The following is a 27,789-nucleotide window of genomic DNA, read 5'->3' on the forward strand; positions in this document are numbered from 1 at the left end:
AACCGTTTATTCCTGTTTCCTCTCAGGTTAGAGTTTCGAAACCGTTGTCACAGTTGAGGAAACGTATTAAAACGTTGGCCAAGCCCCGGGAGACGGTCGACATGAGCGTTCATTGCAAATTAGATCTCACCATTTCGAAGGCCGCGTTGCAAGCCGTCGCGTCCAAAAGGACCATACTTCTGGCCCTCCCCAACATAAAATTATTGGATTTCGGTCGGATTTATTACCAAGTTTCGCCTGCCGCGTTGAAATACGAGCCGACAGAGAGAATTCTGGAGCTTAGCAAGCCCCGCGCGCTCTTCCTTCCGGACGAGTGCAAGCCGTCGAAAGTGTCGTTGTGCGAGAAACGGGTCCTGGACGAGGAGAGATTGAGGAAGTTGGCTTTAGCGAAAAAATTGATCGATTGCCCCCAACAGTTAACCAAAGACGAGATAGAAGAGCTTTTCACACCTCATGGTATAATGAGAAGCGCGCTAACTTATAAAGTTTGTTTCTCCCCTGATTGAAATTCTTTCTTCTTTTTCCCCCCGCCCCCCCTTCGAGCCCGAACGACGCAACGATGAATTTTCTTCTTTTCCCCGACTCGTGCAGATCACGCCTTGGATGAACTTCTTGGCGTTGCCCTCGTACAAGGTGATAAAGGGGAGGAAGGATCCGTTGGCGAAAACGTGGAAGAAATTGTTGATCAAGAAGAGGGAGGAGAGGGGTAAGGAGGCTTTGGCCGAGTACAAGAAGAAGAGGGAGGAGGAGAGGAGGAAGGAGAGGAAACGGAAGCCGGAGGTGGTTGAGAGAGAAGAGCCGCCGAAGAAACCGCCGCCGCCGGTCAAAAAGAGGAGGAAAGAGGAGAAAGAGCAGGAGACGAAGGAGGAGAGAAAGGGGAGGAGGGAGAGGAAGGAGGAGAGGAGAGAGGCTAGAAAGAAGAGGAAGGAGGAGAAGGCTAAGCTGAAAAGGGAGAAGAAGGAGGAAAGGGAGAGGAAAGATAAGAAGGAGAAAAGGAAGAAGGAGAAGGAAAAGAAAAAAGAAAAGGAGGAAACGGAGGAAGAGAAGGCGAGGAGAAGAAAAATCGAGAAAAATGCTTGGAGGTATTCGCCTCATCCGTGCAAAGATGATCCATTTAGTATCAAGAAAGCGGCTTTGAAAGGCAAATGTATGCTATAAAATTATATAAACGTGTAATATATGTATATACATATATTGTATATATTTTTATCCGTTTCAGCATCTCCACGTACGGATAATTTGTCGAAGCCAAGAATTCGTAAGTGCACATCCCTCAAAGCTAAACCTTTCGATGTGAAAAAAGCTGCTCTATCCGCCACACCTTCCGGAAGAGTCCAATCATTGGCTAAACCAAAGAAACCGTTGAGTCCTGTCGGGAAAAGGCCACCGCGAGAGAAGGATAAATATGGAAGACCAATATTTGAAATGCCTGTACGAGATGATTTTTATTAATGCAAACTAATCTAAATTTCTCTCTCTTAACTTGTTATATCCGCATTTATCGATTATTATTTTTTGTTTCCAGGTTTACGGGAAAGTGTTACCGAAAACGAAACCGTACAAGATGGGCGAATGCCCAGACGACAAAGAAGAGAAGAAACCGGTTGTCAAGAAACGTCCGATTAATCCGATTGCTTACGCGCCCAGCATCGATCCTTGCATAGAGCCGGAATTGGCGAAGAAGCAAAAGATCGAAAGGAAAAGGGCCGAGAAAATATCGAAAAAGAAGAAGGTGAAAAAGAATAAACCGAAGAAAAAGGTGAAAAAGTCTTCCGAGGAGGATAAAAAAGATAAAGATAAAAAAGATGAAGAGGAGAAGCCGAAAGAGGAAATAGAAGAGCCACTAGAGGTGGTAGAAGAGAAGACGGAGGAAGAGGTGACGGAGATGGAAGAGGAGACGGAGGAAGAGGTGACGGAGATGGAAGAGGAGACCGAGGAAGAGGCGGCGGAAGAGGAGGAGGGATAAGAAAATAAGAAATTTAAATAATATAGAAAACGAATCATTCGAATTCGTGTAATCATTTGATATGAAAAAAAGAAATTGCAAGTATGTATGATGAGAAAGAAAAAAGGAAAAAAAAAAAAGAAAGAAAAAAAAGAAATAAAAAGAAGATAAAGAAGAAAAGTATTTAATGGTATACAAAAATTTTTGCATATATTTCTTTTTACATATTCGTTTCACAATGCAATGATGCGTGATATCAAATTGTAAATACAACAAAAAATATGTTTATCATAGAATTCTTAAAAATATTGACGTTACTATTCTTGCATATCTTCCTCTGATATACATATATACGAATGTTACGTAACTTTATAACAACACGATATGTATAGATAGAAAAATAAAGTTTACAATAAATAAGGAAAATTGGTTTGTAACTATAATTATTATCGTATCGATTATATGTTGTAGCAATTTGCAATATTTTTTTTTTTTCGTTAATATTATCTGTCTAAAGATTATACTCGATTTAATTACAAAATATATACAAATGGTTCGTCATTTCGAATATCGCCATTGTTTAGTTTATCATCAACGTCGAAGCATAAAATATATTAAGATAATTGTGTATATTTATATATATACTTATTTATTTTTCAATTGTTTCAATTGTTTCGACTTTGAAAGAACATTTTATTTTACATTTTTATCACGTTCATTTTTTCCATACTTATATTCGTATTAGTGATGAAGTACCGAATAGAATTTTACACGAAAAAATAAATCGAAAGTAGAGAAAAATTTCTTCGTTTTCGTATAAATTAAATTTGAAGCACAAGTAAAATTGGCTATTTCCCCAATTAGATATATGAACAGATGGTTACTTCGCTAGTGTGATAGATAAATAAAATTCTTGAATCTTTTTTTTTTTAAATTAATGAATTTATCTACGTCTCTTAAGTATCCTATTTATTTTCTCATTATTTCATCTTTCTATTACTCTTTGTTTCTTTCTCTCTGTTTTTGTATAGCAGCTTCAAAATATCCCTCTCTCGTACAGCATGCACCTCCTCTCCTTTATCCTTCATCCAATAATATTATTATTATTTTCTTTAATATTAACGACAATAAGATGTAACATTAATGTATGGTTTTTTTCCTCGAACCGATAAAATATTTCTTTCTCACGATACGATATTCAGTGTTTGTCGAACATTTGCCACGCAAACAACTTATGCTTGTTGATTTAAAAAAGAAAAAAAAATGACTTTTATCGATGAATAAATATAAATAAATACTCGTGAGAAAGGAATAATTGTTTTACATCGTTGGGATCTGTAACGTTCTATATTGTACATCCGCGCATCCGGAAGCGACACCGCCAATTGGAAAAATACGCGGCTCCGCTTCAACTTCAAGGCTTGGAAAAAAGATTTATTCCTTCCGCGGTGTGAGATACGCCGAGCCTCCCACAGAACGGCGTCGTTTTCAGGTGAATTTTTCTCATTTTTTTTCCCCCCTTGATTATAATTCTATTAATTCTGGAAAAATACCAGGCGCATGGATATTCGTCAAACTTATCGTCAACCTTCAACTGTGTAGAAACAAAGGGAACTTGCCGTGTTTCCTTTTTACAAACGAATATTTATCGGGTGGAACGTTCACTCGGGTGGGAATAATTCTAGTAATTTTCCCACCAGATTGCAACACCAGCGGCAGATTGGAACGATGTTTTCGACGCTTCGAACGAGGGTCCAGGATATCCAAATTTTGATCAAATGGGTCTCAAATCCGAGGATTGTTTGCGTTTGAACGTGTATACTGGAAAAATATTTTTTTTTTCTAATCTAAATCGTATATACGCACAATTATAGGCTTTTATTTTTCAGCATTATCGTCTTCACGATTAGTATAATTCCGAATTATGTAAATTTTTGTACACGTGTATTTGAAACTGATTCTAACGAGATATTCAAATCAATATAAATATCCTAAAAATATTCTAAATAATTTTCCGTATGATACTATACTATATAGACTACATTTAACTTTTTTAGTCAGATATAATTCCAAAGGAACTTTGTAGATGTCGCCATTTGTCACGTATTTAAAAGTATACCATACGTTACAGCTTCCATCGACGACGAGAAAGTGACAAGCCCGGTATTGGTATTTTTCCATCCGGGCGGATTTTACGTATTCTCCGGCCAAAGTTATTTCTTCGGCCCACAATATTTGTTAGATCACGATATCGTTTTGATAACCGTCAATTTTCGTCTCGGCGTATTAGGTATGATTAATCGATACATCTAAATAATATAAATCGGAAAATTAAACTCGTTTCGAACGTACGAAATTTCGTATTCATAAACACAAAAAAAGGTTTCATAAACACAGGAGATTCTCACGCGCCGGGAAATCTACATTTGAAGGATCAGGCATTGGGTTCGAAGGAATATCGCCGCGTTCGGGTGGAATCCGAATTCCGTCTATTAGCGGTTGCAGCGTTGGTGGTCTGAGCGTGTGGCTGCACATGGTTTCGCCTATATCGAGGAATCTGTTCCACAGCCATGATGAGCGGATCCCTTTTAAACGCGGAACCATACCCGACTCGGCAAATTGATCTCGCTAGGAGACAAGCGAAACTTTTACGCTGTCCCGACGATAACTCTGAAGATATGCTGGCCTGTCTGAGATCGAGGCCCCAACTTTACCGACACCATGACCGAATTTTTCGTTAATTTACGAATCTTGTAATAAAAATTTATTCGTTGTTCTTTGACTCAATTTTGGAGGGGAGAAAAAATGTTCCTGTCATATTTAGGATAACGAGAAATGAATTCGAGAGCGATTCTTTAATTCGATTTTAACACTTTGCGTTCGAATGACTCAGTTGGATCGAACGCCGACAATATTTATTTACGCTTGATTTTTTTAAAATATCGCTTCATGATTTCTAAGCTTTTTTATATATAATCTTATAAAATATAGAATAATATATCGAATGAATTAGATTTTTTTATTTCAGATTAGATATCATGGATCGAATTACATTTTGGCGTTGGTCCGAGTTTGGGAATATTATTTTCAAATTTATATTATTATTATTTTCGTATTTATTTATAGAAATATTATTAATATAAAGTTTTTGAATGTGAAAGCACATTATTGCAATCCCATTAAAATATGAGAGGATATAAAAGGTTCATACGTATTTGAAAAAAAGCGTGGAGCGCAAAGTGATCAATGCAATTTAAATAAGAAAAGTTTGTTGTTTGTTGTACAATTTGTAATATTTGTTCGTTTGAAAATAGTACAAGGACGGGGAACGACGTGTATCGTGATATGAGCGAGGATTGGTATCGAATTGCACCGATTAGTTTCACATCACGATCGCGACGCATCAGCGAGGAATTGCGAAAATTTTATTTCGAGGGGAGGCCAATCGATCCCGCTCGAAAGGACTGTCTCGCGCGTGTAAATAAATGAATCAATTAATTAAAAATAATAATAACAATCTAGCCACGAATTGACGTCATCATTTTTCCGATTTTCAGATCTACGAAGACAGTATAATTAAATTTCCCCAATATCGGGGGGCAAAATTGATAGCTGAACACTCTCGAGCTACTATTTCTTACTATTTCTACTTGTTTATCAAGAACGTTTCTCCATGTGGAATTCTACGACTCCTTACGGCAACGCCTTGATCCTTTCAGATTTTATCCTAGTTTAATCTCTAATCTTTCGACCTTAAATTTCTTAATCTTGATCGTGGAGCATCAATACGATTTGCAATATCTGTTTCACATGGAGATTTTTCCATATTTCGATAAATTAGCGCCCGAAATTCGGTTGAGTTGTACACGTCTGTGTGGGCGAACTTCTCGTTCCAAAGTGAAAAATGGCGAACTTCTCGTTCCAAATGATAACGAAGCGTTTAGAGGCGTCACGTGGGACAGGTTTGCTCGAGACAATTATCTAGAGATCAGCTTGAACTCCATTATGAGAACTGGTTTATACGACGATAGAATGGGAAAACTTATTCTCATTATCTTCGGTATCAGAAATAATTTAAATAAATTCTTCCTTTTTATATTTGCCTGTTAATATTATTCCTATTCGGGAAGAACGAAAGTTTCGAGTTTGTTCTATTAGAAAAGATGTATTTGAAAATAAAATTGATTGAATTCTCGGATCGGATCGATGATTCGTTTGGGGAAGAAATGAAATTGAATATTAATTTTTAAATGAAAAAAAGAATTTATTTTATGCATTTTGTTTATTTTTATTAAACTCGAATTTTTATTTCAAACTTAATTTTATTTGGAAACTTTGAAAGGTTTTAATGAAAAGAATTTTTATAATAAATTTATGACTAAATAAAATCGATTCAAAAGATCAAAATGTTCATCGTTATTTAATCCACGTTTAATCCTTGTATCTGAAATTGAATATTTCTCTTATATAATTTTGGTTTCTTAATTTTTTCCAAGCATGAGTCGATATAAAGATATCCAAAGAATGGAGGTATAAATTAAAGAATGAAAAATAGATGAAAGTAGATAATCGATCGCTTGAATACAAAAATTACGATAATCTATAACGCGGTATTTTTATTTAATAAACATTGCTAAACATCTTCGCGTAATTTCCATCAAATTTTCAATATATCCAATTTTTCATTATATTCTAATTCTAAATTTCAATACTAATTAATCGTGTTTTAGAAGAGTTTATCATTGAAATATTTTTTCTTTTTTTTTTATTCAAAATCTTAAAGATTTGAATCGCAAAAAAAAAAAAGAAAAACGCGATAATTTCACGCATACATCATGCATCAACAATCAACAATCGGAATATGTTTACTAATATATTTATAGATTCGCATTTCGCTAACCTTTCCTTATTATTTTTTATGCCACTTTAAATTATCAAATTCCCAATATATCATATTATATTCGCATTGATAAATTTCTAATATGCCGATGGAATAACAAACGGCATGTTTGTTATGGCATTAATTGATCGATTTATTTTTCCAATGAGAAAAAAAAAAAAGAAATACGTATCTTTATAATTTTGAACGTGATCTTATTCGAATAAAGACAAAATAGAACGTTCTTGTGCAAGAATTTATAAGAGATAATATTCCTTCCTTAAAGGTAATTGGATTTCCCCACTCGGTTTTCCTCGTAGCGACGCTCTTATAAATTCCCCTGTTTCGTTATTATTCGCCCACTGTTATTCGCGTGGTATTACGCGGTTTATATTAGTTCCCTAGATCGATCGATACAATTTTTATCAAAATCTTCATTTCCCATTTGAGAAAGAAGAGAGAACTAGATTAAGATCAAGTTGTTCTCCCTTCAAAATGAAATATAATATTTTGATTTTTTGTATCGTTGGCGCTGCTCTCTGTGAATGTTCAATCGAGCAACCATTGGTCGAAGCCCCGATTGGGAAAATTCGCGGTTCAATTATCGTCTCAAGGCATGGGAGGAAGATTTATTCGTTCCGTGGAGTGAGATATGGGGAGCCACCTGTCGGAAAGCAACGTTTTCAAGTAAGTAATATTGAATTTTAAACTAACGTATTTACTTTAACGCGGCGTGGTTAATTTATGCGCGAAAAATTTGTATAATGAAAACGTGTAAATATGCTTAAGATGTACTTAAGATGATATTTGCAATATTTTAAAAGAATACGAAAATAGGAGTCGAGAAGTATTAAAATAGTATTAAAAATAGAATAAAAAACTAATTGAGCGTATAATTACAAAAAAAATTATTCTTATCCGAATAATTATTATACGAGGAGCACAAGCTTATAAATTATTAAAAACGTATTTTGTATTTTCCAAAATTCCAAAAAAAGAAAAAGTTTGAATTAAAATTAAAGAAAAAAAATTTCGTTCGATTAATCTTAAAAAATTATTTTTTTTCATTTTTCGTGCTTTCGCAAATAAAATATAGCCTCCAATCCCAGCGGCGGATTGGCAAAACGTGTTCGACGCCACCGAGGAAGGACCCAGTTGCCCTCATCCCGATGGCGTGTTGCAAGCGGAGGATTGTCTACGTTTGAACGTGTACACTACTAAAGTAAATAATCACCGTACACGATATTTAAACAAAATTTCAATGCAACTTTTAATTTATAATCAATCTTTCCTTAAATTTCATTTATTTATTTATTTTTTTTTTTTAGCTACCGTGCGAGGAGAAAAATGTAAAGAGACCGGTTATGATATTCATACATCCCGGCGGTTTTACTAGTTTCTCCGGGCAAAGTTCAATTTTCGGCCCTCAATATCTACTCGACAAAGATATCGTATTGGTCACGATTAACTATCGTCTCGGGGCTCTAGGTGAGTAATATAATATAATAGGTTAGTATTATATATAATAATATATCCAAAAAAAGTTTCTTTCCAATGATATTTGTTGTTTACTTCTTATCTCTCAGAAAGCCTCATTATTCTCTCTTTCAAAAAATTTTTTGGAATTAAAATATTCCTCGAGTCTTTCTCTCTTTGCTTATGAAGTGGAAATCCGGCCATCTTTCTCGAGCACATTTTTACCGGCGGAGAAATCCCTCAACAGTAATCCAAATTTCACATGTCGATCGATATATCCCATCTTGATCAAGGTGATTATGTATCACGTTTTCATTTCAGTGGATTTTCAACGAGCGTGGCCTTGACTTTTAAAATTTCCGGTTTTCTTAAACCAATTGCTCGATGGGTAATAATCCACTCCCTTTTTTAAAGCAACGAAGCATAACACGCCACTTCCTTGGCTATTCATGTTGAACGGTGTGGGAAAAAATTTAACGCGTTGATCATCATATTTCCAACGAAATCTCCTTTAGGAATATTCTCACCGATATTTTAACAATGCGAGTCGGTCTTCCGCATCATTCGTTTCCATATATTGCTCGTAGGCCACCTCGTCACTCTACACGAGTAATTCGAATCTTTAACGAATGGTATGACTGTTACAATGTCGAAAAGAAAAAAATGAAAGAGTTATGTAATCTTAGCGACCAAATTGTCCCGATCAATTTCACTTTGTACATGGAATATTTTAAAGTTTTACATTCTAAATAATTTTTTTAGTAAATCATTTTTGCATTATTTTTATAATAATTCGATAGTTTTATTATGGAATATCTTTCCAAATACCTACGAAGATTCTTCGTGATGAGTATATATTATTATAAAGCAAAATAAATTGATCAAAATGCAATATTAATATTTGGACAATAATATATTGATAAAATAAATCTAGGAATAATTTGGATTATTAAAAAAATACGTAAAATTGGAAAATTTCATATATAATTAATATTTATTGCAGGTGAATAAATTGTTGATATAATTATTTTTAAAAATTCATTAGGATTAAAGTTTATAAATTTTTTCGTTAAAAAAGTGAAAATTAATGTAAAAATTATTGTAATGAATAAAGGAATATTTATTTATGAATATAAATAAGTTAAATATTATTAATTAAACAGAAAATATTTCACAGTCGAATAAGAATGACGTAGCTCGATCAGAACTCTTACTATCAACATGACAGTCAACGTGTTAAAAATAGGAGGACCGAAACCTATCACTCATGAACTAATAAACAAGCCTACGTATTCGTATAAAAATATCCAAATATCAAAGTCAATTAATTCCCAGCGCGAAAGAAACTTATTATTGGACACTTTGACACAAAAACAAGAATTCACCGAGATTCGAAAATTGCAGGTTTCTTGAATACAGGCGACAGTGAGGCACCCGGCAACATGGGCTTGAAGGATCAGGTAGAGGCGTTTAGATGGGTTCGAAGGAACATAGCCGCGTTCGGCGGCGATCCGAGTTCCGTCACGTTGTGCGGTTACAGCGCGGGCAGTTTCAGCATAATGTTGCACATGGTCTCCCCGATGTCTAAAGATCTGTTCCACAGAGCTATATCGATGAGCGGCTCGGCCATCAAGCCGGAAGTCTACACAGGTGTCGCGGAACACGGGCAGAAGGAACTGGTTCAAAGGCAGGCACGGCTGTTGAATTGTCCCACCGATTCGACCGCTTCCATGTTGAACTGTTTGATCGAGAAACCCGTGGAAAACTTCACGAACACGTTGGCCAACTTGACGGTACTTGACTTTGGTAACTTTTCGCGCTCCACACGATTCGGACTCAGTCGATACGTTCTCGTCTATGTTCTCTTACAGTTAACTTAAAATGATTTCACGCACAAATTAACGCATAAAACTTTTCTATTTTAGTATTTTATGTATCTTTACGTATAAAGGAAATTTATCGAATATTAGAAAGTTTATATTGTTGTTTCGTATTTGATATTTCATGAAGGAATTGTTATTTGTTTTGAGCACTATTAACGAGTTCATTAGTTAGAAATAGTTTAAAAAAATTTAATGTTCCTGCAGATTTTTTAACAAATTGTATCCTTCGCGATATATTTTTGTACGTTCTATCTGTTTCTGTGTCTTCCGCTTTTATTATTCACTTATCTATTATTCCTATTTCTCGTCTTTTTACACTTGTTATTTCATCTCTATCTTCATTATCGCTTTCTAACGTCGAAAATGTCCGATCACGGTCTAATTTGAGATAAAAAAATCTCAAGCCATTCGACAATTTATATTATTCTACATCTCATAAAGATTACAATATGTAAAGATTGGGGAAGTTATTTATGAACCTATTCTAAAAAATCAAACATAAATGGTACCTGAGAGTCACTGTTGAAACGCAAAGAATAAAAAACAAAAATTTCTTCGAGTATTGATTTAACCGATTAACATCTTTTTTCTGTTTCTCCTTCTCCATATAGGATTGGTATGGAAATCCTATTCTTCTTTGGACACCAGCCGTGGAGCCCCAAGTCCCTGGTGTCGAACGATTCTTGTCCGAACAACCGTACGACTCGATCACGCAAGGGAAATTCCACCAAGTTCCTTACATACTCGGGGTCACGGAACACGAGTTTGCCGGCGTTGCCGCGTGTAAATATCTCCAATATTTTTCAACGCGCATCGAAATGCGCAGCATTGCACGTGGTTATTTTTTTCAGTGTACGAGAGGAACGACAAGGTGGACAACGGGAGTTTGTATCGAGAGGTGAACAACAATTGGAACATGGTCGCCCCGATCTTTTGCATGTACGAACGCGATACTTCGCGATCGAATTACATAAGCAGGCAATTGAGACAGTTTTATTTCAAAAACGAGGCGATCAGCGAAACGACTCTCCTCCAACTTGGCAAAGTTCGTATTCTTTCTCTTCTTCTTTATTTTAACATTATTTGAGATGAGATTATTTGACAAAAAAAATATATATATATATAAAATAAAATGAAACCGCATTATCGATCGAGAAGAAATTCTCTGCCGATACAATTAATTCGTAATTGAAACGACTCTTTTCCAATTTGGCAAGTTCATATCCAATCTTTCTTCTTTTTTTTTATACCATTATTTGAGATGAGATTATTTAACAAATATATATATATATATATATATATATATATATATATATATATATATATATATATATAATAAAATGACTATGAAACTGCATTATTGATCGAGAAGAATTTCTCTGTCGATACAATTAATTCGTAATGAAACGACTCTCTTCCAACTTGACAAAGTTCCTACCCAATCCTTCCTCTTCTTCTCTACATCATTATTTGAGATGAGATTATTTATTTAAAAATATAAAATATAATAAAATATAAATTATTTCGCAGGTATACGGCGATTGTATAACCATATTCCCCATGTATCGAGCGGTTAAATTGTTCGCTTCGAACTCGAGAGAGCCGGTATACTTTTACAAATTTACGTACGAGGGACGATTCGGTTTCTACAGATGGAGCAACGATACGGCATACAGTAGATTAAAAAAATTTACTCACTTTTTATCTATCTTTTTTCATATTGCTGAGAATTGAGAAGATAAAATTATTTTTCAGATCCGTCGCATCACGACGATTTGCAGTATCTGTTTCACGCGAAACAATTCCCGTTTCTCCCTTATTTGGAGGATGACGCACCGGAAGCGCCCATGGTTGAGCTTTACACGAGCATGTGGTCCAATTTCATAATAAACGGGGAACCGATCCCGAGGAACGATGACAGATTCAGAAACGTTTCGTGGGAGACGTTCGACCCCTCGAAAACGAATTATCTGGAGATCGATCTTCGTTTGGGAATGAAAACTGAATTCTTCCCCGAAAGGATGCGCTTATGGGAAAAATTATTCCCGTTGCCCTCTCAAGCTTCGAGAGGAGTGAAGCATTGAACATATATCTCTATTTTTCCACTGCGAAATTTCGATAAAATTATATACAACCTTTGATTGGAGGAATAAAAATAATTCTTCGAATTAAATTAAACGACGATAAAACGACGAAACATTTTTATTCGAACCGATTAATTCTTTTATACGAAAACAATATTATCATTAAATAATCGTTAAAAATATACGAAATTCTTAAGTAAGTGTGTCTCATATCATTATATATATATATATATATAAAAATAGAATCTTTAAATTTTTGGATCCGTCGACTGGAGTTTCACCATTTCCTCGTTGAGCTCCCAAAATTTCTTAGCCTGTGCCTGATCCTTGACACCGCAAAATAATTCCCGTTCCTGAACAATCCAATCATCGTGAATCGATCAACGTGAAATTAAACCAAGAAGAACGATCCTTTTTCATTTTTGCTTACTTTGCAATCCTTGAAGAATTTGCCGGAGATCTCGTTCACCTCGTCCGAGACGGCAAGGTAGATGGTCGTTTGCGCCCCCTGCTCCACCGTTTTCGAGAGAGTGTTCAGCAAAGTGTTCAGTATCCACGAGAACGGGGGCGGAACGGCTTTCCATATACCTGTGCTTATCAGTCCTGGATGGAGACAATTGACGGTCACCCCCGAACCTTCGAGACGTCGCGCCAGCTCTAAGCTGAACACGATATTAGCGTATTTGGAAACGTAATAGAGATAGCCGGGCAGGCTCGTCGTTGGATTCACGTTGTTCAAGTTTAATCTCGCGAACACGTATAATTCTGACGTAACGATGATTATTCGACTTGGCTTCGATCGTTTCAGTAAGTCTGTAATCATTGACAAACGTTATTACACATTCTTTATTATTATTTTTTTTATCATATATTAATATATACGCGGAAATAAATTAAGAAGGAGTTAAGAAAGAAAGGGGTTATTTTATACTTCCACCGATCAAGAGATGCGTGAGCAAGAATGGACCGTATTGGTTCGTCGCCATCGTCATCTCCAGTCCGTCCTCGGTCACCATTTTCTTGAACAATTGAGCGGTTCCAGCGTTGTGGATCAACACGTCCAATCTGTCCTCCTCGCGATTTATTTGCTGGGCGAACTCCCTCACAGAGGCGAACGACGAGAGGTCAAGTTTTCGCGTGACGATGCTCTCGTTCCCAGACTCTTTTATTAATTCCTCTGTGAATATTAAAATGGTGGCGTTGAAAAATTCTTTGCTCAATCATTGGGATCGATGGAAATGACTTAGGGGGATTTTATTTGGTTTCGTATACGCATTTCAATCACCTTGCCCAATCGTGCAAATTTCCTATTGAATTTATGCAAATTTTGTAAAATTACGCGATCGAATATAATCTTGCGTTTGTCGCAATCTCGTTGATTGTGCAATTATATCGATTTGCGACGATTCCATTCTAATAGGTGGGATGATTATATATCATCGTTGGTGAACTCGAAATAAATAAATCTGTGATTAATTTAAATGTTAATTTAAAAATTGCTGTACTTGCTTCATTTTAATTCCAATTAATTTTATTGGGAAAGGATTATCTCTTCTTTGTGCGAAAAAAAGGAAAAAAAAAATAAGCTTCGATGAGAAAACGAGGATGATTTTTTTTTTTAAAAAGAATTATTTGACTCGACTTAAGTGAGAAATAAAATTGTTCAAAGATATTGAATCACACATAGGGATAGAGTGAAATCGTGTTCGTATTTGAAACAGCGTAAAACTTAATTACATTATAATAAAAATTCTTATTTTCCGTTAAGTCAATAATGAATTGAATGAAACAAGTTATGAATTCTTTATTACGTAGAATGGAATTCTTGTTAACCACAAATTACTTTGCATTAACTTGTGTATCACTTGCCTGACACGAACCAACGATTTCTGATCTCATATATATGTATATATATATTTTTAAGAGCTATTTCAAAATTAATATCACGTGCCACACACAAAGCATATACGCAATTCTTGCTTAGAAAAACAAATGATATATATTCATACAGTTTTACCCTACTTTCTCCACTTCATTATTAATCAATCGTAAACAGTTTCTCTTTTTTTTCTTTATAAGCGATTCAATCGAACCGATAATTCGTTTGAGGTAATCATCATTAGGGAGGAGTGAAATTTTCTCTATAAGGAAAGAAGACCTTTCAGTTTGTCCGCCATTTCCAAATTTCGGCACGCCATAATTAATCTAGCGCCTCTTTTCGCTATGTCTCTCGCTGTCTCCCTTCCGATACCAGACGTGCATCCAGTAATTATTACAGTCTTCCCGTCCATTCTTTTCTTGCTTTTGCAGATTCCCATCGTGTGCTGGATGTAAAAGTACACCGCCAGTAAAACCAGAAGCACGACGAGTGATCCAGCTGCGGCCAGGTAACACAACGTTGTGCAGGACACGATCTTGAGTAACATGATCTAAACGAAAGGTGTACGATATACATATATATGTATACAAAATGCTAAATTATAGTAGAAATTTCTTAAAAATTTCTTTCTTTTTTTTCAAATTAAGAGAGAAGAGGATTAACGATAATAGAAGGAACGAAAATATACGAGCACGATATCTAGAAATATCAAAGGTACGAGTAATTAGTTTTCATTTCTTTTTTCATAAGTGTGATATAGGAATAGGAATAAAAAGAATGTATAACGGAGAGGAAAAAATTGTTATGCATGAAATGTATGAATCATTTGAATAGGACAATTAACGATATAAAAATGTTAATTTTAGATATTTAAAGTATACACAAGGGAAAAATACAATAGAAGTAAGAAAGAAAGGAGAAAAATTTTTAATTTTCTTTGAGTAGTAAACGTTTATTTTACTTCAACTTAGCATTTTATTTTTTTAAATGAGAAAAGTAAAATTTGCAATTCACTTTCTCTGAAATGAATTTTACTTAATTTAATTAAATCACGATAAGTCGCGCGTTTCATCTTTTCGATGAAAATTCAAAATTCTATTGGAATACAGGCATTGAAATCTCTCGTTCGAAGAAATGCTATGCAGTAAAGGTCGATGACCGAGAACATGGATCGTTTGAGATATCGGACACTGACGTCCTACCTAACTCGTCGTAGAAATGACATATGGACTTGAAATAACGAATGCAATATATTATATTTTAAATTAACTTTAACATTTTCTACTATATAAATATATAGTTTGTATAAACGTAAACAATACGAGTGTATACAAATTTTCTATAAAATTTATTTTAGATTTTAGATTAATTTTTTTTTATTTCATATATATATGAATTTTTCTTGTTTGTAACAAGTGTACCTGTATAATGATAAGAAGATATTTATGATTATCCTATATTTTATGCAATGATGACAAACAGCGCAAAAAGTGAATATAAGTTATCTTAAAATAAGTATAAATAATATAATAATTTGTCGTACTATATTCCAACACATTATTATAATTAATAATTTCTCGAAGATTCTATGAAATCTATTATTTTCGAGTGAAGAAATAAGTTTTAACGACATTTAATATTAACGAACATGGAAAATTTTCCATTAATCTAACATTTATTATAATTAATATTTCTCGAACATTCTATGAAATCTATTTATTTTCAAACGAAAAGATAAATTTTAACGACGTTTAATTTACACTTGTAAATTGAACATGGAAAATTTTCCACTATTTTATTTATATATAATGTAATATATAATAATTCATGGAATAACGAATGTATTAATTCCATTGCAATCCAATCTATCTATAATAATAAAGGATCTGTGGATAGTCAAATTTGAAAGAGGAAGAAACGACGAAGAGGCAAGCAATGGGGAAACAAATAAAAAAAAAAAAAAAAAAAGAAAAAAGAAAAAATATTAATTTAATGTTGAATCATACTCACATCGGTTAAATTCTCATTCAAACCGGCTTAAGAGTCCAGGCACTAGCGTCCTTTCTGTTTGAGTGTTGCCTCTATACTAACATTGCAATGCGTGACGCGTGACCCTGCAGTAAGTATAGTCCCACTCTCCTCGCGGAGAACAGTGTGATGAGAGAGTGGTTTTTATAAACCTTAATGTCAAGTTCTCTGTAGCCTCATCCTGAAAAAGAACTCGTTATATTTTTCAATCCCAGGTATCTCGAATATACGCATCGACATGGTGTACGTCAAGCGTGTTTCTTTCTTTTCTTTTTTTTTTTTTTCCTGTTTACAATGTTGAGCGTAGTCGTAATACTTTTATTATCCTTTTTTTTTTTTTTAATCATTATGCTAATAATCTGAAAAATAAAAATTTTTAATGCGAATGTTGAAGTGGAGGATTAGCATAAACCGTTTTTAATTTTTATTTTAATATCACTGTGTATTTGTGTGTATTTGTGTTTAGTGTTGTGTGACACAACACTTTCCTTGGTTATTAATTTTTCCACGCTGATGAACGTTTAGAAGTGCGTCGATTCAATTATAGCAACATCTAAAAAGAATCTGTTAAAACTCTTGAACATAACGTGATGAATTTCAATTAATTATTACTCATTAGAATCAGATTGAAATTACGATATGAAAGCTGATATAAAATTTATATAAATTTATATAAATCGTTGTTTTGAATTTATACGTATTCTCAAAATGTTTTATAAAAATATGTTGTATAAAAAAAAAACTCTATATCTCAAATGTAAAGAATTTATTATAAAAATTCGAATAAATATAATTAAAACAATAAATATTCTGTTTAGCTCTACGATATTTATTTACTATCCTGGACATTATTTTTCTATTTTTACTTTTTCCTCGATATTTTGCACTCGAATTTTAGATGATGTATCGTTCATCTCAACTTTTGTAAATTGTGATTTGGATTCTTCATTGTGAAGCAAGATCTGCGACGTTAGGTTGGATATTCTCATGTCTTTCAGCTTCATCGTACTCTCTAGATATGCAACCTTGTGATTTAACGTGTAGATAATGTCGTCAATCTCTTGAAGTTTTTGTCTTAATTGCACGCAGACGTGACGAGGAACACCATCTTCCCCGTTGATATCCTCCGATGTTCTTTGCGTCTCGGCATCTTCTTTCACTTCAACAGACACGAATATGTTGAAATTTGTTCCTTAAAAGAATTCATTTACGTAACATTTTTTAAAAATCAATTTTAATTTTATTTTATGCATCTATTTATTTTATACGTACATATTTTTCTTTTTTAAGATATATTCTTAAATTAACTAATATATGTATGTATGTTCAACTTACACGAACTTTGAAAAGGATTCTTTAATCGAAACATAATATTTTGAAAATAATTCCAAAAGCATAACCAATTTATAAACCATTTCAAGATAAAATAGGATTTTTCCTTTATTTGATAAAATATTGATGTTTTACGATCAATACATTCCAAAGTTAATTGATCGACAACATTTGGCAATGATTTGTTTGATATCGTTGCTTTTATTTCATCTGTGTCCACTTTTTCTAATAATAAAGTATCACGCTTTAAAAATATTACGATCGAATTCTTATCAATGCCTCGTTTTTTTTTTTTAATTATTATTTTATTCAATTTTTACCTTCTTCGATAAAATCATTTTCTTTAAACGACAGATTCTCAAAATCTTTCAGAACTTTCTTTTTTAGTTCCAATAAGACGTATTCAGCGGTTCCAGGATGACAATTTGCTAACTGATTGATAATATTTTTATTTAATTTCATATGAATTTTACTTAATACTTTTCGATTTAATATTTTCCAATTTTCTTTCTTCATTGTTATACTATTGGCAGGCACATAATTATGAAGATCAACATAACGGGGATAATATATTTTAAGGATTTCCGCTATTATTACTGAGGGATATTTTTCTTAGTTATTTAAATTATAGGAAATTGAAAAGATATAATTTAAATAGAAAGAATCAATAATGTAAAACAATCGTTTTGTAACTACCAGCATCGGAAAGATCTCTAGATAAATTCTTTGTTGGTTTTGAAAGTGGAATCGTAGAGATCCATGCATACAATTCTTCTATTTGATTTTTATCATTTTTCTTATCTTCATCAGCCATTTCTGTATATATTTGTATTATTATATTGATTCTGAAATTAATTTAATGAATACTACGAAAAAAGTGTGTGTTTGTATTGAACATATTTTTCTGTTATATCGTATAAAATTTTGCATCACACATTAATAAATTATAAAAAAAAATCTTAAATAGATCGATTAATGATAGATCTTTTTTTGATGTTTGTTCGAAATATTTAGTTGCAAAAATAAAATTGACATCCTCCTTCCTTGAAGTTAGATCTTACATTTTTATAAGATATGGGATCAATTTTTAATTTTGTAATATCGTTTATTTAATGAAACGTACTTCGTATCAATGAAATAATGTATTATAATTCTTGATGCAAATTCTTAATTTTATTTAATAGTGTATAATAATAATAATAATAATAATAATAATAATTTTATCTATAATTTGAATTTTTAAAAATATAAATGTAGATTTTATAGATAAAAATATACAAAAACCACAATTTAATAATTTAAAAATATAACCATAATTTCATATAGTAACAGAAAATATCCCTAGTGTAGAAATCCCTGTTTTCTTTCGTACAAGTTGTCAAACCTTGTACCGAAAGTTCACTCTATTTAGTAACTGATATTATTGCAAAGTAATTGTCATGGCTTCGGAACGTTACAGTTTTTCATTAACAACTTTCAGGTAAATTTAATTATTTCCCATTAAGAATTCAAATTTTAAAAAGTAATTTTAACGTAATATTACTTTAACTAATTAATAAAAGTTTTCATGAACATAACCTGTAAGTAAGTTACAGGTTACATCGGTTTATAAAATTTATTGATTTATTAAATATATTATTAATAGAAAAGTGAGAATCATCTTCAAATAATCTCTCTTTTTATTATTTATAACAAGTTGAAAAAATTAATATTATAAATTTTTCTTTTCAATCATAAATGAATTGATTTCAATTGAGTGTACAATGACTCGTCAAATACCTAAACATTATAAAATATAAAAATTAATTTATTCTTTTACACAGCCCATCTGGAAAATTGGTTCAGATAGAATATGCTTTAGCTGCTGTCGCTGCTGGAGCAGCAAGTGTTGGCATTAAAGCTTCAAACGGAGTTGTTCTTGCCACGGAAAATAAACACAAATCTATATTGTACGATGAACATAGTGTAAAGAAAGTAGAAATAATTACAAAACATATTGGTATGGTATATAGTGGTATGGGGCCAGATTATAGATTATTAGTGAAGCAAGCACGTAAAATTGCACAACAGTATCAGCTTATTTATCAAGAACCAATACCTACTGCACAATTGGTACAAAGAGTTGCAATGCTTATGCAAGAATATACACAATCTGGGTATTTATCTTCCAAATAATTTTTCAATTTATTAAAGATTTGTATTAATACAATTAATACAATATATTTTGAAATTAAAATTATAGAGGAGTCAGGCCTTTTGGAGTCTCTTTGTTAATTTGTGGCTGGGATAATGGAAAACCATGTTTATATCAATGTGATCCTTCCGGTGCATATTTTGCATGGAAGGCTACAGCAATGGGTAAAAATTTTGTCAATGGAAAAGTATTTCTTGAGAAAAGATATAGTGAAGATTTGGAATTGGACGATGCTGTTCATACTGCCATTTTAACTTTAAAGGAAGGATTTGAAGGACAGATGACAGCTGATAATATAGAAATTGGTATTTGTGATGCAAATGGTTTTAGAAGATTGGAACCTTCCAATGTAAAAGATTATCTTGCTAATATTCCTTAAATTTTTATTATTTTTATATTACATTATTACAGTAATCTTTACACAATCAAGAATAAACTAGATTCTTATAATAAAATGTTTTGTTGAAAGTAACATTATTATTCCTTTACTTGTAATATATAACAAGAAAGTTTATCTTTAAAATACGGATTTTATCTTTATTCAGATTTCATTCATAAAAATTTATTCAGAAATTTATTGAAAGATTCTGAAGTAATATCAAAAATATTCCAAAAATTTTTTTTATCTTATAATCTTATAATCTTTAAATTAATGTTTTCCATCGTGATGCACGAATTTTTCATTAGACTTGATTTTTCAATAAATATGTAGAAGATACTATTTTTTTCCGATAGAGCGCGTTATAAGCATTCATGTTGGTTGGGCGCGATCGTGCGCGAATGCGAACGAGTTTTCGTAGTTGGTGCGCGGCCGGTCGGTTGGTTTGTCTCGTGTGTTGCGTTGTCCTGTCAGTTCTCGGTGATACTGTTGACAAAAAATCGACCAGAACACGTGTTGAATACGTCAAGTTATTTCTCAACGGATGTGCGTAGGTAAGCTTACAATTGATAGATATTAAGGTGTGTTTGCTTTTTCGATACTTACCTTGTCATTTACAATTGCTATTCATCATGATATCGATGTGTCGTTTGTAATTGTTTTTGATGTCGAACATATCTATATTACGATCAAAATTTTATGTTTTCATGTGTTAATCTAAGTATTGTTACATTTTGAATATATAATGAAGCATATTTTTAATAACGGTCTCATATTTGTCGCGTTGCCGGTTGTTTGTTTATGTCAGCCATTAGTCACGACCGGTCGCGAAACTATTTATTTACCAAATATGTGTGCTCATATTTTCTCAAGGTCGCATTATTTTATAAAAAGTTTAAAATTATTTACTTTAAATATTTTCATATGAAATATCAATGATATCGAGAATTTACAAATAGTTTATTTGCGAAAGAAATCGTTGTAAAATTTCGGTATTTCTATTCAATTAAATGTTATTATATAAATGAAAGTAATTAATTAGAAAAATAGACGTAACTGAAATTATATTCGATACACGTTTTTTTTTCTCTACAATTAATTTCAATTGTTATGCAAACCTAAAAGAAAATAAAAGGTATAGAAATAAAGAAATATACGATGATTATTTTTATTTAATTTTTTCGCGATTACAGAAGGCACTATGATAAAACAAGAGATTAAATTAATAACGAGTTTTCGATATGTTTACTCGTTTACTTGTTTTTATTTTTTATTTATAATTTAATCGCAATTATCATCGATTTATAAAATATGTGGTGTGTGATGAATTACGAATGTATAAATCACAATTCGCGTGTAAGGGCACATTGCGCGTCTGTAATAATTTGAAATCGCGAATCCCGGCTAATCCCCGATTATCCCTTGCTTTCTCTCTATTCTTGTTTCCCGACAATCGTGCATTTTCTCTCTTTTTCTTACTAACTCATTTTCCCGGCATCGTCTGCATTGGAGACGAACAATGCCAGACTTTAATATGACGCATCCGCAGACGCGTTTCCATGACAAACGGCGGCTTTCATTTACTACTGCTCGAACAGTGTTTCCACGCTGGTACTTGAAGATTTCCGCGGACAATCATACTCGGCTTGGGAGAGAAAGAGAGATAGCATGAAGAAAGAAGATATAGGAGAGAAAGGAAGATACGAAGAGAGATAGAGAGTCTCGCGAAGACGAAGGCATCGTTGTGCTGGTTGCATGGTTTGCAATTTTAATGTCGATATTACAAGAGGCCAGTCAGTTCTTCTCTTCCGGCTGGCGAAAGCGCTGAATTTACATTTCCGCTTTTGCGGGGAATCGCAAACGTGCCGATGTCGCTTATTAAAAATTCTAAAAAGCCATCGAGTTCCCCTCTCGTATTTTATATTCTTTGGCTTTATCTCGGTCTATTGGTCTCTCAATGTCGACACTTCTTCTCTTTTTGTTTCTTCTCTTCGATCGAGTGTCTTCGAGGTTTGACATCTTTGAAACCAACTCGTATTCATTTACGTTTTTTGATTTTAATCGAAAGAAAAATTTTAACAAATTTTATTTAAGATTAGATAAAAAAGAAAAGATAAATTCTGTTTTTGACGATTTCAATTATATTATATAATAATATTAATTAAAGATAATATAATGCCGCGTTTCTATAATGCAGCAAAAAGCAAAATGAGACTAAAATATATATATATATATATATAAAAATTAATAGAATACAAATTTTTTATTTTATTCCAAAATAATTTTTTTAAAATTCTATATATATATAATCTATATATATTTAATTTAAAACAATTTAAAATTATTGAATATCCCGGATTAAAACGTTTCTCGGAAAAAAGAATTCCTGTATTTCTATCCTTATTACTTTTTTAATTTAGCACTTTCTTTGATTTCATAATTAAAATTGAAATTAAAAGATAAAATATTCGAATCCTAGCCTGATATTTAATAAAGTGAACTGAATAATAAATTGAACATAATTCAAATAACCGATGTAGAGTATGTTTTACTGAATTCTTCAAAGGTTATTTTAAAATTTGCGTATCTTTATTTATCTTACGTATCTTTATTTTTATTAGTCTTATTATTTCATTATCTTGCCGCATTATGTTATCACGTTATATTGTTATCTGCAAATATCTCGCGAATTATTTATTAATAATATAAAATTTGTTTCATTTATTTTAAAAATAATAATATAGAGCATTGATTTTTAATCTATAAACGTCTAATTGAGAATTTCAATGTTACTAAGATATTATACATATAAGAACTTAAAATATGATAAATCATTTCTTTTTCTTAATAATTTTCCTTAAAAAATTTGTTTATGTTCGCATAACAAATAAACTTTTAAAAATAAAGTTTCACGCAATATATTTAAAATTCTTATGTATTACTTGTGACACACACACATATATAATATTAAGAATCTTTGACACAGAGAATAATATAAATTATAATTTTTAATTAAAATGTTTAATATTCTTATATATAATCTTTATATATAATTATTCCTTAAGGATTCTTTGAAAAAATTACATCGTCGAAGAAAAATTTTGTCCGATTTGAATAAACAGTTTTGGTGAATGTGGACGTATAATATTTTCTTCGTCGTCCACAATTCTATAATTGCGCGTGAACATTTCTGATCAATGTGGACGCGGCATAACATTCCCCAACCTCTTCGCTTCCGAAACTTGGGATACATCTGTCGCGTCACTTTGGGTTGTACAATGGTCTAATTATGGGCATTTTCTTAGCCATTTCGCTCCCTTCATTCCATTCCTCCTTTATCAGAGTCGAGCTGGGTGGACACGAAACAACACAATACGAGAGTGAAATTACACTCGGGTTAATTGCGCATTAGGTATGCAAGATGCTATCCTCTTGCTCGAAAAAAACGCGACGATCGTTGACAATTTTGCACACGTTAGCATAATATAAATATAATTCAATCGTGTCTGCGCTTGTAACATTTAGAATATTTGTATATGGACAATGTAATATTAGGTAATTTCGATGGTTCCTATTTGTGTTTAAATTATTTACAATGATTTACGTGTATTTCATATTATGATTTTGTTATTAATCTTATTTTTATCGATTTATGTTTATCATTTATGCCAGATTAAGATCAAGTGATGTATATGTGCATATATTCTTGGATAAAAATTTTATTCTGCATTTTCAATTTGTTCACAATTTCATCGATATTATTTTCCTCTAGAATTATAATTAAATTTTCTACATCTGAAATTAATAATAAATTAAATATCTACGTGAGCGATCTATAAACGGTTAAAATTTTCAATTCAACAAATCTATTAATTAATTTTATTGATATTGTTGATATAATTATTATGTTAATATTAATAACGTAATTAATATTACTATATCAATATTCCTTCACGAGTTATTGCTCTCTTATTTTGAATATATATATTGTTCCATTATCCGATCACTTCGTCACTATTATTTATGTTATAGTTTAGAAAGTATTCACAAGTTTTTGCCGCTTATTGTTTGTTCTTATAGGATATTACTATATGCCAACCATGTGTTTATAATCACCATGTATACTGAGAAATATAATAAATGTATATACAGAGTGTATGATACATTCTTAAGGCCAAACAAATGCAAGTTGATGTAGAAAAATGTTAGGTTAGGTGAAGCGAGACAACAACAATGTAACGAAGATAAAGTAATCCCACTCTTTTTCCATCCGTCTCGCTTTGTTTAAAATTTCAAATGCTTAATAAATAAATCTCAATATTTTTATCTCGATATTTTTTTTTGTATATATCCATTTACGTACTTTCAGATTTTTAGAATCGATTCTCCAAAGATGTCTCACGAGTATATTAACACTTTGTATATACGTAATAACAACGTGAATGCAGAAACGTTATGCTTGCTTTGAGATTTTAAACGATTTAGTTACATGCTCTGAAATTTTATCCCGTTTCAAATTATATGTTCCTTGAGGCAACATCTTTCTTCTACGCACAAGAAAATCGTCGGATTTCATATGGACATTATAATTACATTAATCACATCCGTATTATCCACTTCTATTTCATTCAGGCATTCCTATCTTCGTGTTCTATTTTCATTTCGTATATTATTCTCTACCACGTACAGTTTCTTAATCCGTTAAAATAAAGTAAAATAAAACTGAAATATTAAACTCATTTAACCAACGTTTATCTTTCTTTCATTAGGCTCTTAAGAATTGAGCGAGGGTCAGAGCCAAAAAAGAGTCGTTCTTTCGAAGGAAAGCGAACGTTCGATCTCTGTCTCTCTCTCCCTCCCTCTCCCTCTCCCTCCCCCCACCTTCTCCCGATCTTTCCTCCGGTGGATGTTACTGTTCGAAGTTCGTAAGGCCGCGCAAACTTGCCAAGACTTATCCACATCTCGGTAGTTGAGCAAGTTCTTGAATTACGTCAGCGTGGTCGTGTCTGAGAAGCCCCGGTTTAAATAAATCGTTCGGTTACCTCGATAACGATCCCTTTCGAACTCCTCTCGTTACATACATACATACATATATATATATATATATATATATATAATTCGTGATATTAGGTATTCGTTGTTTATTTGACACGCGGCCTCCATCGCGGCTGCCATCGATATCGAATAAACGTACAAATAGGCGGTTGTTATCCACACGTGTATGACACGTATCGAATACTCATAACGTTTCACGCCGCGAAGTGGAATATTAGGCCACGTTAATAGGGGATTCGTCACCGACGCCGATTGGCCGTTCGAGTGCTCGTTGAAAATCGATGGCCGTATCATGGTGGTAATCACGGATCGAGCATTTGAATATTTTTCCCAATATTTCTGCGAGGTTGGAAGTGGCGATGATCGAGGAAGGGCGATTCATTTTTGCTCGATTTTCTGCCCCCTCTCTCCTCTCTCTCTCTCTCTCTCGCCCTCTCAATAATCGTTTATCCCTGCGACAAAAAAAAGTTGCGAAGTCACGGCCAACCATCTGTCGCGTCTCGTAGGTTTTTCATCGGGAAAAGGAGGAAGGACGCGAAACGAAGCAATTTACTTGGACATTTTCGCTCGCGTCCTCTTGGCCATGCGGACACGCTATCTATACTTACTTTCTTCTCGAAGATGGATGGTGAATCGCGCAAGGGGAAGATGATAGAAGATCCCCTAGAAGAAGATCCTTGTTGCAGCGTATTTTTTTCGGCTAAGATTTGTAGTTTAAACGGAATTAATACGGATAAAATGGCGTTTCATTCGATCGATTCGCTGTTTAACAAATTTTTCGAATTTTTATTGTTATTGTATTACTTTGTATATCTTCTGTATGCATCGTTTTATCTTGATTTTACATGGAGATAATTTTAACAAAAGTTTGTATAGATTGTTTATATAGAAATTATAGAAATAGGTATACTATTATGAATTAATGATTATACACGTGTGAATATCTCGTTTCTTTTTTAGTAATATTAAAATAAATCTTGAGCGATGTGGATAGAGGATATAACTCGATGTTGATAACTTTTTTGCGGATGAATAATAGAGATCATACGAAGATGAGCTGTGTTTTCTTAAATGGAATAATATCATTTTTAATGCATGTTGATTTAAGAGATAGATTTAATTTGAATTTCATAAAACTGATCATATGGAAATGAAGAAAGACGTAAGATGATTTTTTCGTTTATACTTTTCTTGCTTTCCATCCAATAAATTTCATAAAATTCAAATTAAAGTATCAAAACAGCTCTATCTTCATATATCATTTGCTTACCTGTAAAAAAAAAAGAATCATTAACGTAGAATTATCCATAATATTTTTTTCTATTTTTTTTTCCATTATCGAAACCAAATTACACATTCATCAATTAGCTTCTCTTGCATTTAAATGTTTTTTGACTTTAGGATAGGATAGAAGATACAAAATTTGAATTCAATTCGTTGTGTGAGTTAGAATCATGGTATATATAATTGAAATGCAAAATTCTTTGAATTAAAATTGAGAAAACAATTTTATTTTAAACATCGATTTCATTATGATATGAAATATAGAAAAATAATTCACAAATGAGATAACATTTAAAACGGCGCCGGATGATGATCCTACATGCAAAAATAAATCGAATTTTCTCTTTTAACGCTTCATTTTCAAACGAAATTAATTTTGAAAAATTTTCAAATTAGATATCTCGATATCCAGCAAATAATTCTGCACGTGAAAGTAAGTAAAAAAATATAGAATACATTTTTTTCATCTAAAAAAAAAAAGAAAAAAAAAAATTTTCAAGAAAATTGAATTTGAAAATTTGCTCGATGTCGCGCGTCAAATGTTCAATCTCATTTTTCCGGAACATTGAAGAACGTAAGCTTTTATTCTATATTTTTTATTTTGTACAGAGTTAAACTCTATATCTATAAATCTAAAATTTTCGAATCGTCATCCAATTGTCATTTGCATCATCATTTCGAGGACACCCTGTATACCGCGATCGCTTAAGAAATTAATCGAAAGGGATTGTCGGTGGTGGCCGGCAAGAGATCGTTTGGCATCCAGCAAACAGGCCAAACGATTCCTGAAACGTTTCATTAGGTCGCCGGTAAACCGATGGTCCATATATTTTCGACGTAGCTCGTGCGAGCAAAATATAATGGGCAGGGACGTGTGTCCTTCTCCGTTGCAAGCGTGACCCGCCGCCGGTGTCTTTGTCTCTTGTTTGACGAGAAACGGCATTCGGCCGAGCGATCAAAGCTTCCAAGAGCTGACAAGCCCCGGATGACGTCGATCGCCTCGGTTTCCCGTCGTCGCAAGCTCCGATGAGCAGCTTTTTTCATCCCGGCCTGCACAAGCCGCCCTGCAAAAGCTCGTTTTCCCTTTTCACTGTGTGGGAGCGCCGCGTGCCCTCCCTCTCGCGGCCCACGGGATAAAATTAGATCGTTGCCCGATCTATCTTCTCGCGCCATTTTTCTAGCTCTAGCGCCTCTGCCCCACCAGACTGATTCCCCTTCCACCTGGTTTCTGCTCGCCGCAGAATCACCAACCGTTTCGCAGACGCACGATTGGATTTGTCGTATGGGCGAAACGCTCGGATCGATCCACGATCCACGACAACGTTTAGCAGCCTTAGCAGAGCAAAGAGTTCTCTAATCGAAACGAACTTC

The 27,789-nt window shown here is 32.9% G+C and overlaps 5 protein-coding genes across 8 annotated transcripts in view; 4 read left to right on the plus strand and 1 right to left on the minus strand.

Moving 5' to 3' along the window:
- The first annotated feature begins 91 nt into the window (after positions 1-91).
- LOC107998415 (DNA ligase 1-like) lies at positions 92-2,426 on the plus strand. Its single transcript, XM_028667030.2, has 3 exons — positions 92-1,147; positions 1,220-1,431; positions 1,526-2,426. The coding sequence occupies exons 1-3, from the start codon at positions 604-606 to the stop codon at positions 1,964-1,966; spliced, it is 1,197 nt and encodes a 398-aa protein (XP_028522831.2). The 5' UTR covers positions 92-603; the 3' UTR covers positions 1,967-2,426.
- Positions 2,427-7,170: 4,744 nt separating this feature from the next.
- Positions 7,171-12,467, plus strand: LOC107998473 (esterase E4). The gene is made up of 8 exons (XM_017057775.3): positions 7,171-7,511; positions 7,921-8,046; positions 8,153-8,312; positions 9,705-10,093; positions 10,795-10,966; positions 11,035-11,228; positions 11,714-11,858; positions 11,939-12,467. The coding sequence occupies exons 1-8, from the start codon at positions 7,320-7,322 to the stop codon at positions 12,265-12,267; spliced, it is 1,707 nt and encodes a 568-aa protein (XP_016913264.1). The 5' UTR covers positions 7,171-7,319; the 3' UTR covers positions 12,268-12,467.
- LOC107998422 (retinol dehydrogenase 14) lies at positions 12,368-16,311 on the minus strand. Its single transcript, XM_017057685.3, has 5 exons — positions 16,157-16,311; positions 14,426-14,696; positions 13,205-13,444; positions 12,698-13,080; positions 12,368-12,620 (listed from the first exon to the last, which is right to left on the minus strand). Exons 2-5 carry the CDS (start codon positions 14,691-14,693, stop codon positions 12,516-12,518), a joined length of 996 nt encoding a protein of 331 aa, XP_016913174.1. The 5' UTR covers positions 14,694-14,696; positions 16,157-16,311; the 3' UTR covers positions 12,368-12,515.
- Positions 16,312-18,873: 2,562 nt separating this feature from the next.
- Positions 18,874-20,155, plus strand: LOC107998425 (proteasome subunit alpha type-2). Its single transcript, XM_017057690.3, has 3 exons — positions 18,874-18,986; positions 19,330-19,662; positions 19,749-20,155. The coding sequence occupies exons 1-3, from the start codon at positions 18,946-18,948 to the stop codon at positions 20,077-20,079; spliced, it is 705 nt and encodes a 234-aa protein (XP_016913179.1). The 5' UTR covers positions 18,874-18,945; the 3' UTR covers positions 20,080-20,155.
- Positions 20,156-20,307: 152 nt separating this feature from the next.
- Positions 20,308-27,789, plus strand: part of LOC107998451 (RNA-binding protein Musashi homolog 2) — a 177,844-nt gene continuing 170,362 nt past the window's right edge. For all 4 annotated transcript variants that reach the window (XM_062077658.1, XM_062077659.1, XM_062077656.1 and 1 more), the window contains exon 1: positions 20,308-20,633. The gene's annotated coding sequence lies outside the window, so the exon portion shown is untranslated. The remainder of the gene's footprint in view (positions 20,634-27,789) is intronic.

Source organism: Apis cerana, linkage group LG7 (genome assembly GCF_029169275.1).
Source record: "Apis cerana isolate GH-2021 linkage group LG7, AcerK_1.0, whole genome shotgun sequence".
NCBI classification, from domain to species: domain Eukaryota; kingdom Metazoa; phylum Arthropoda; class Insecta; order Hymenoptera; family Apidae; genus Apis; species Apis cerana.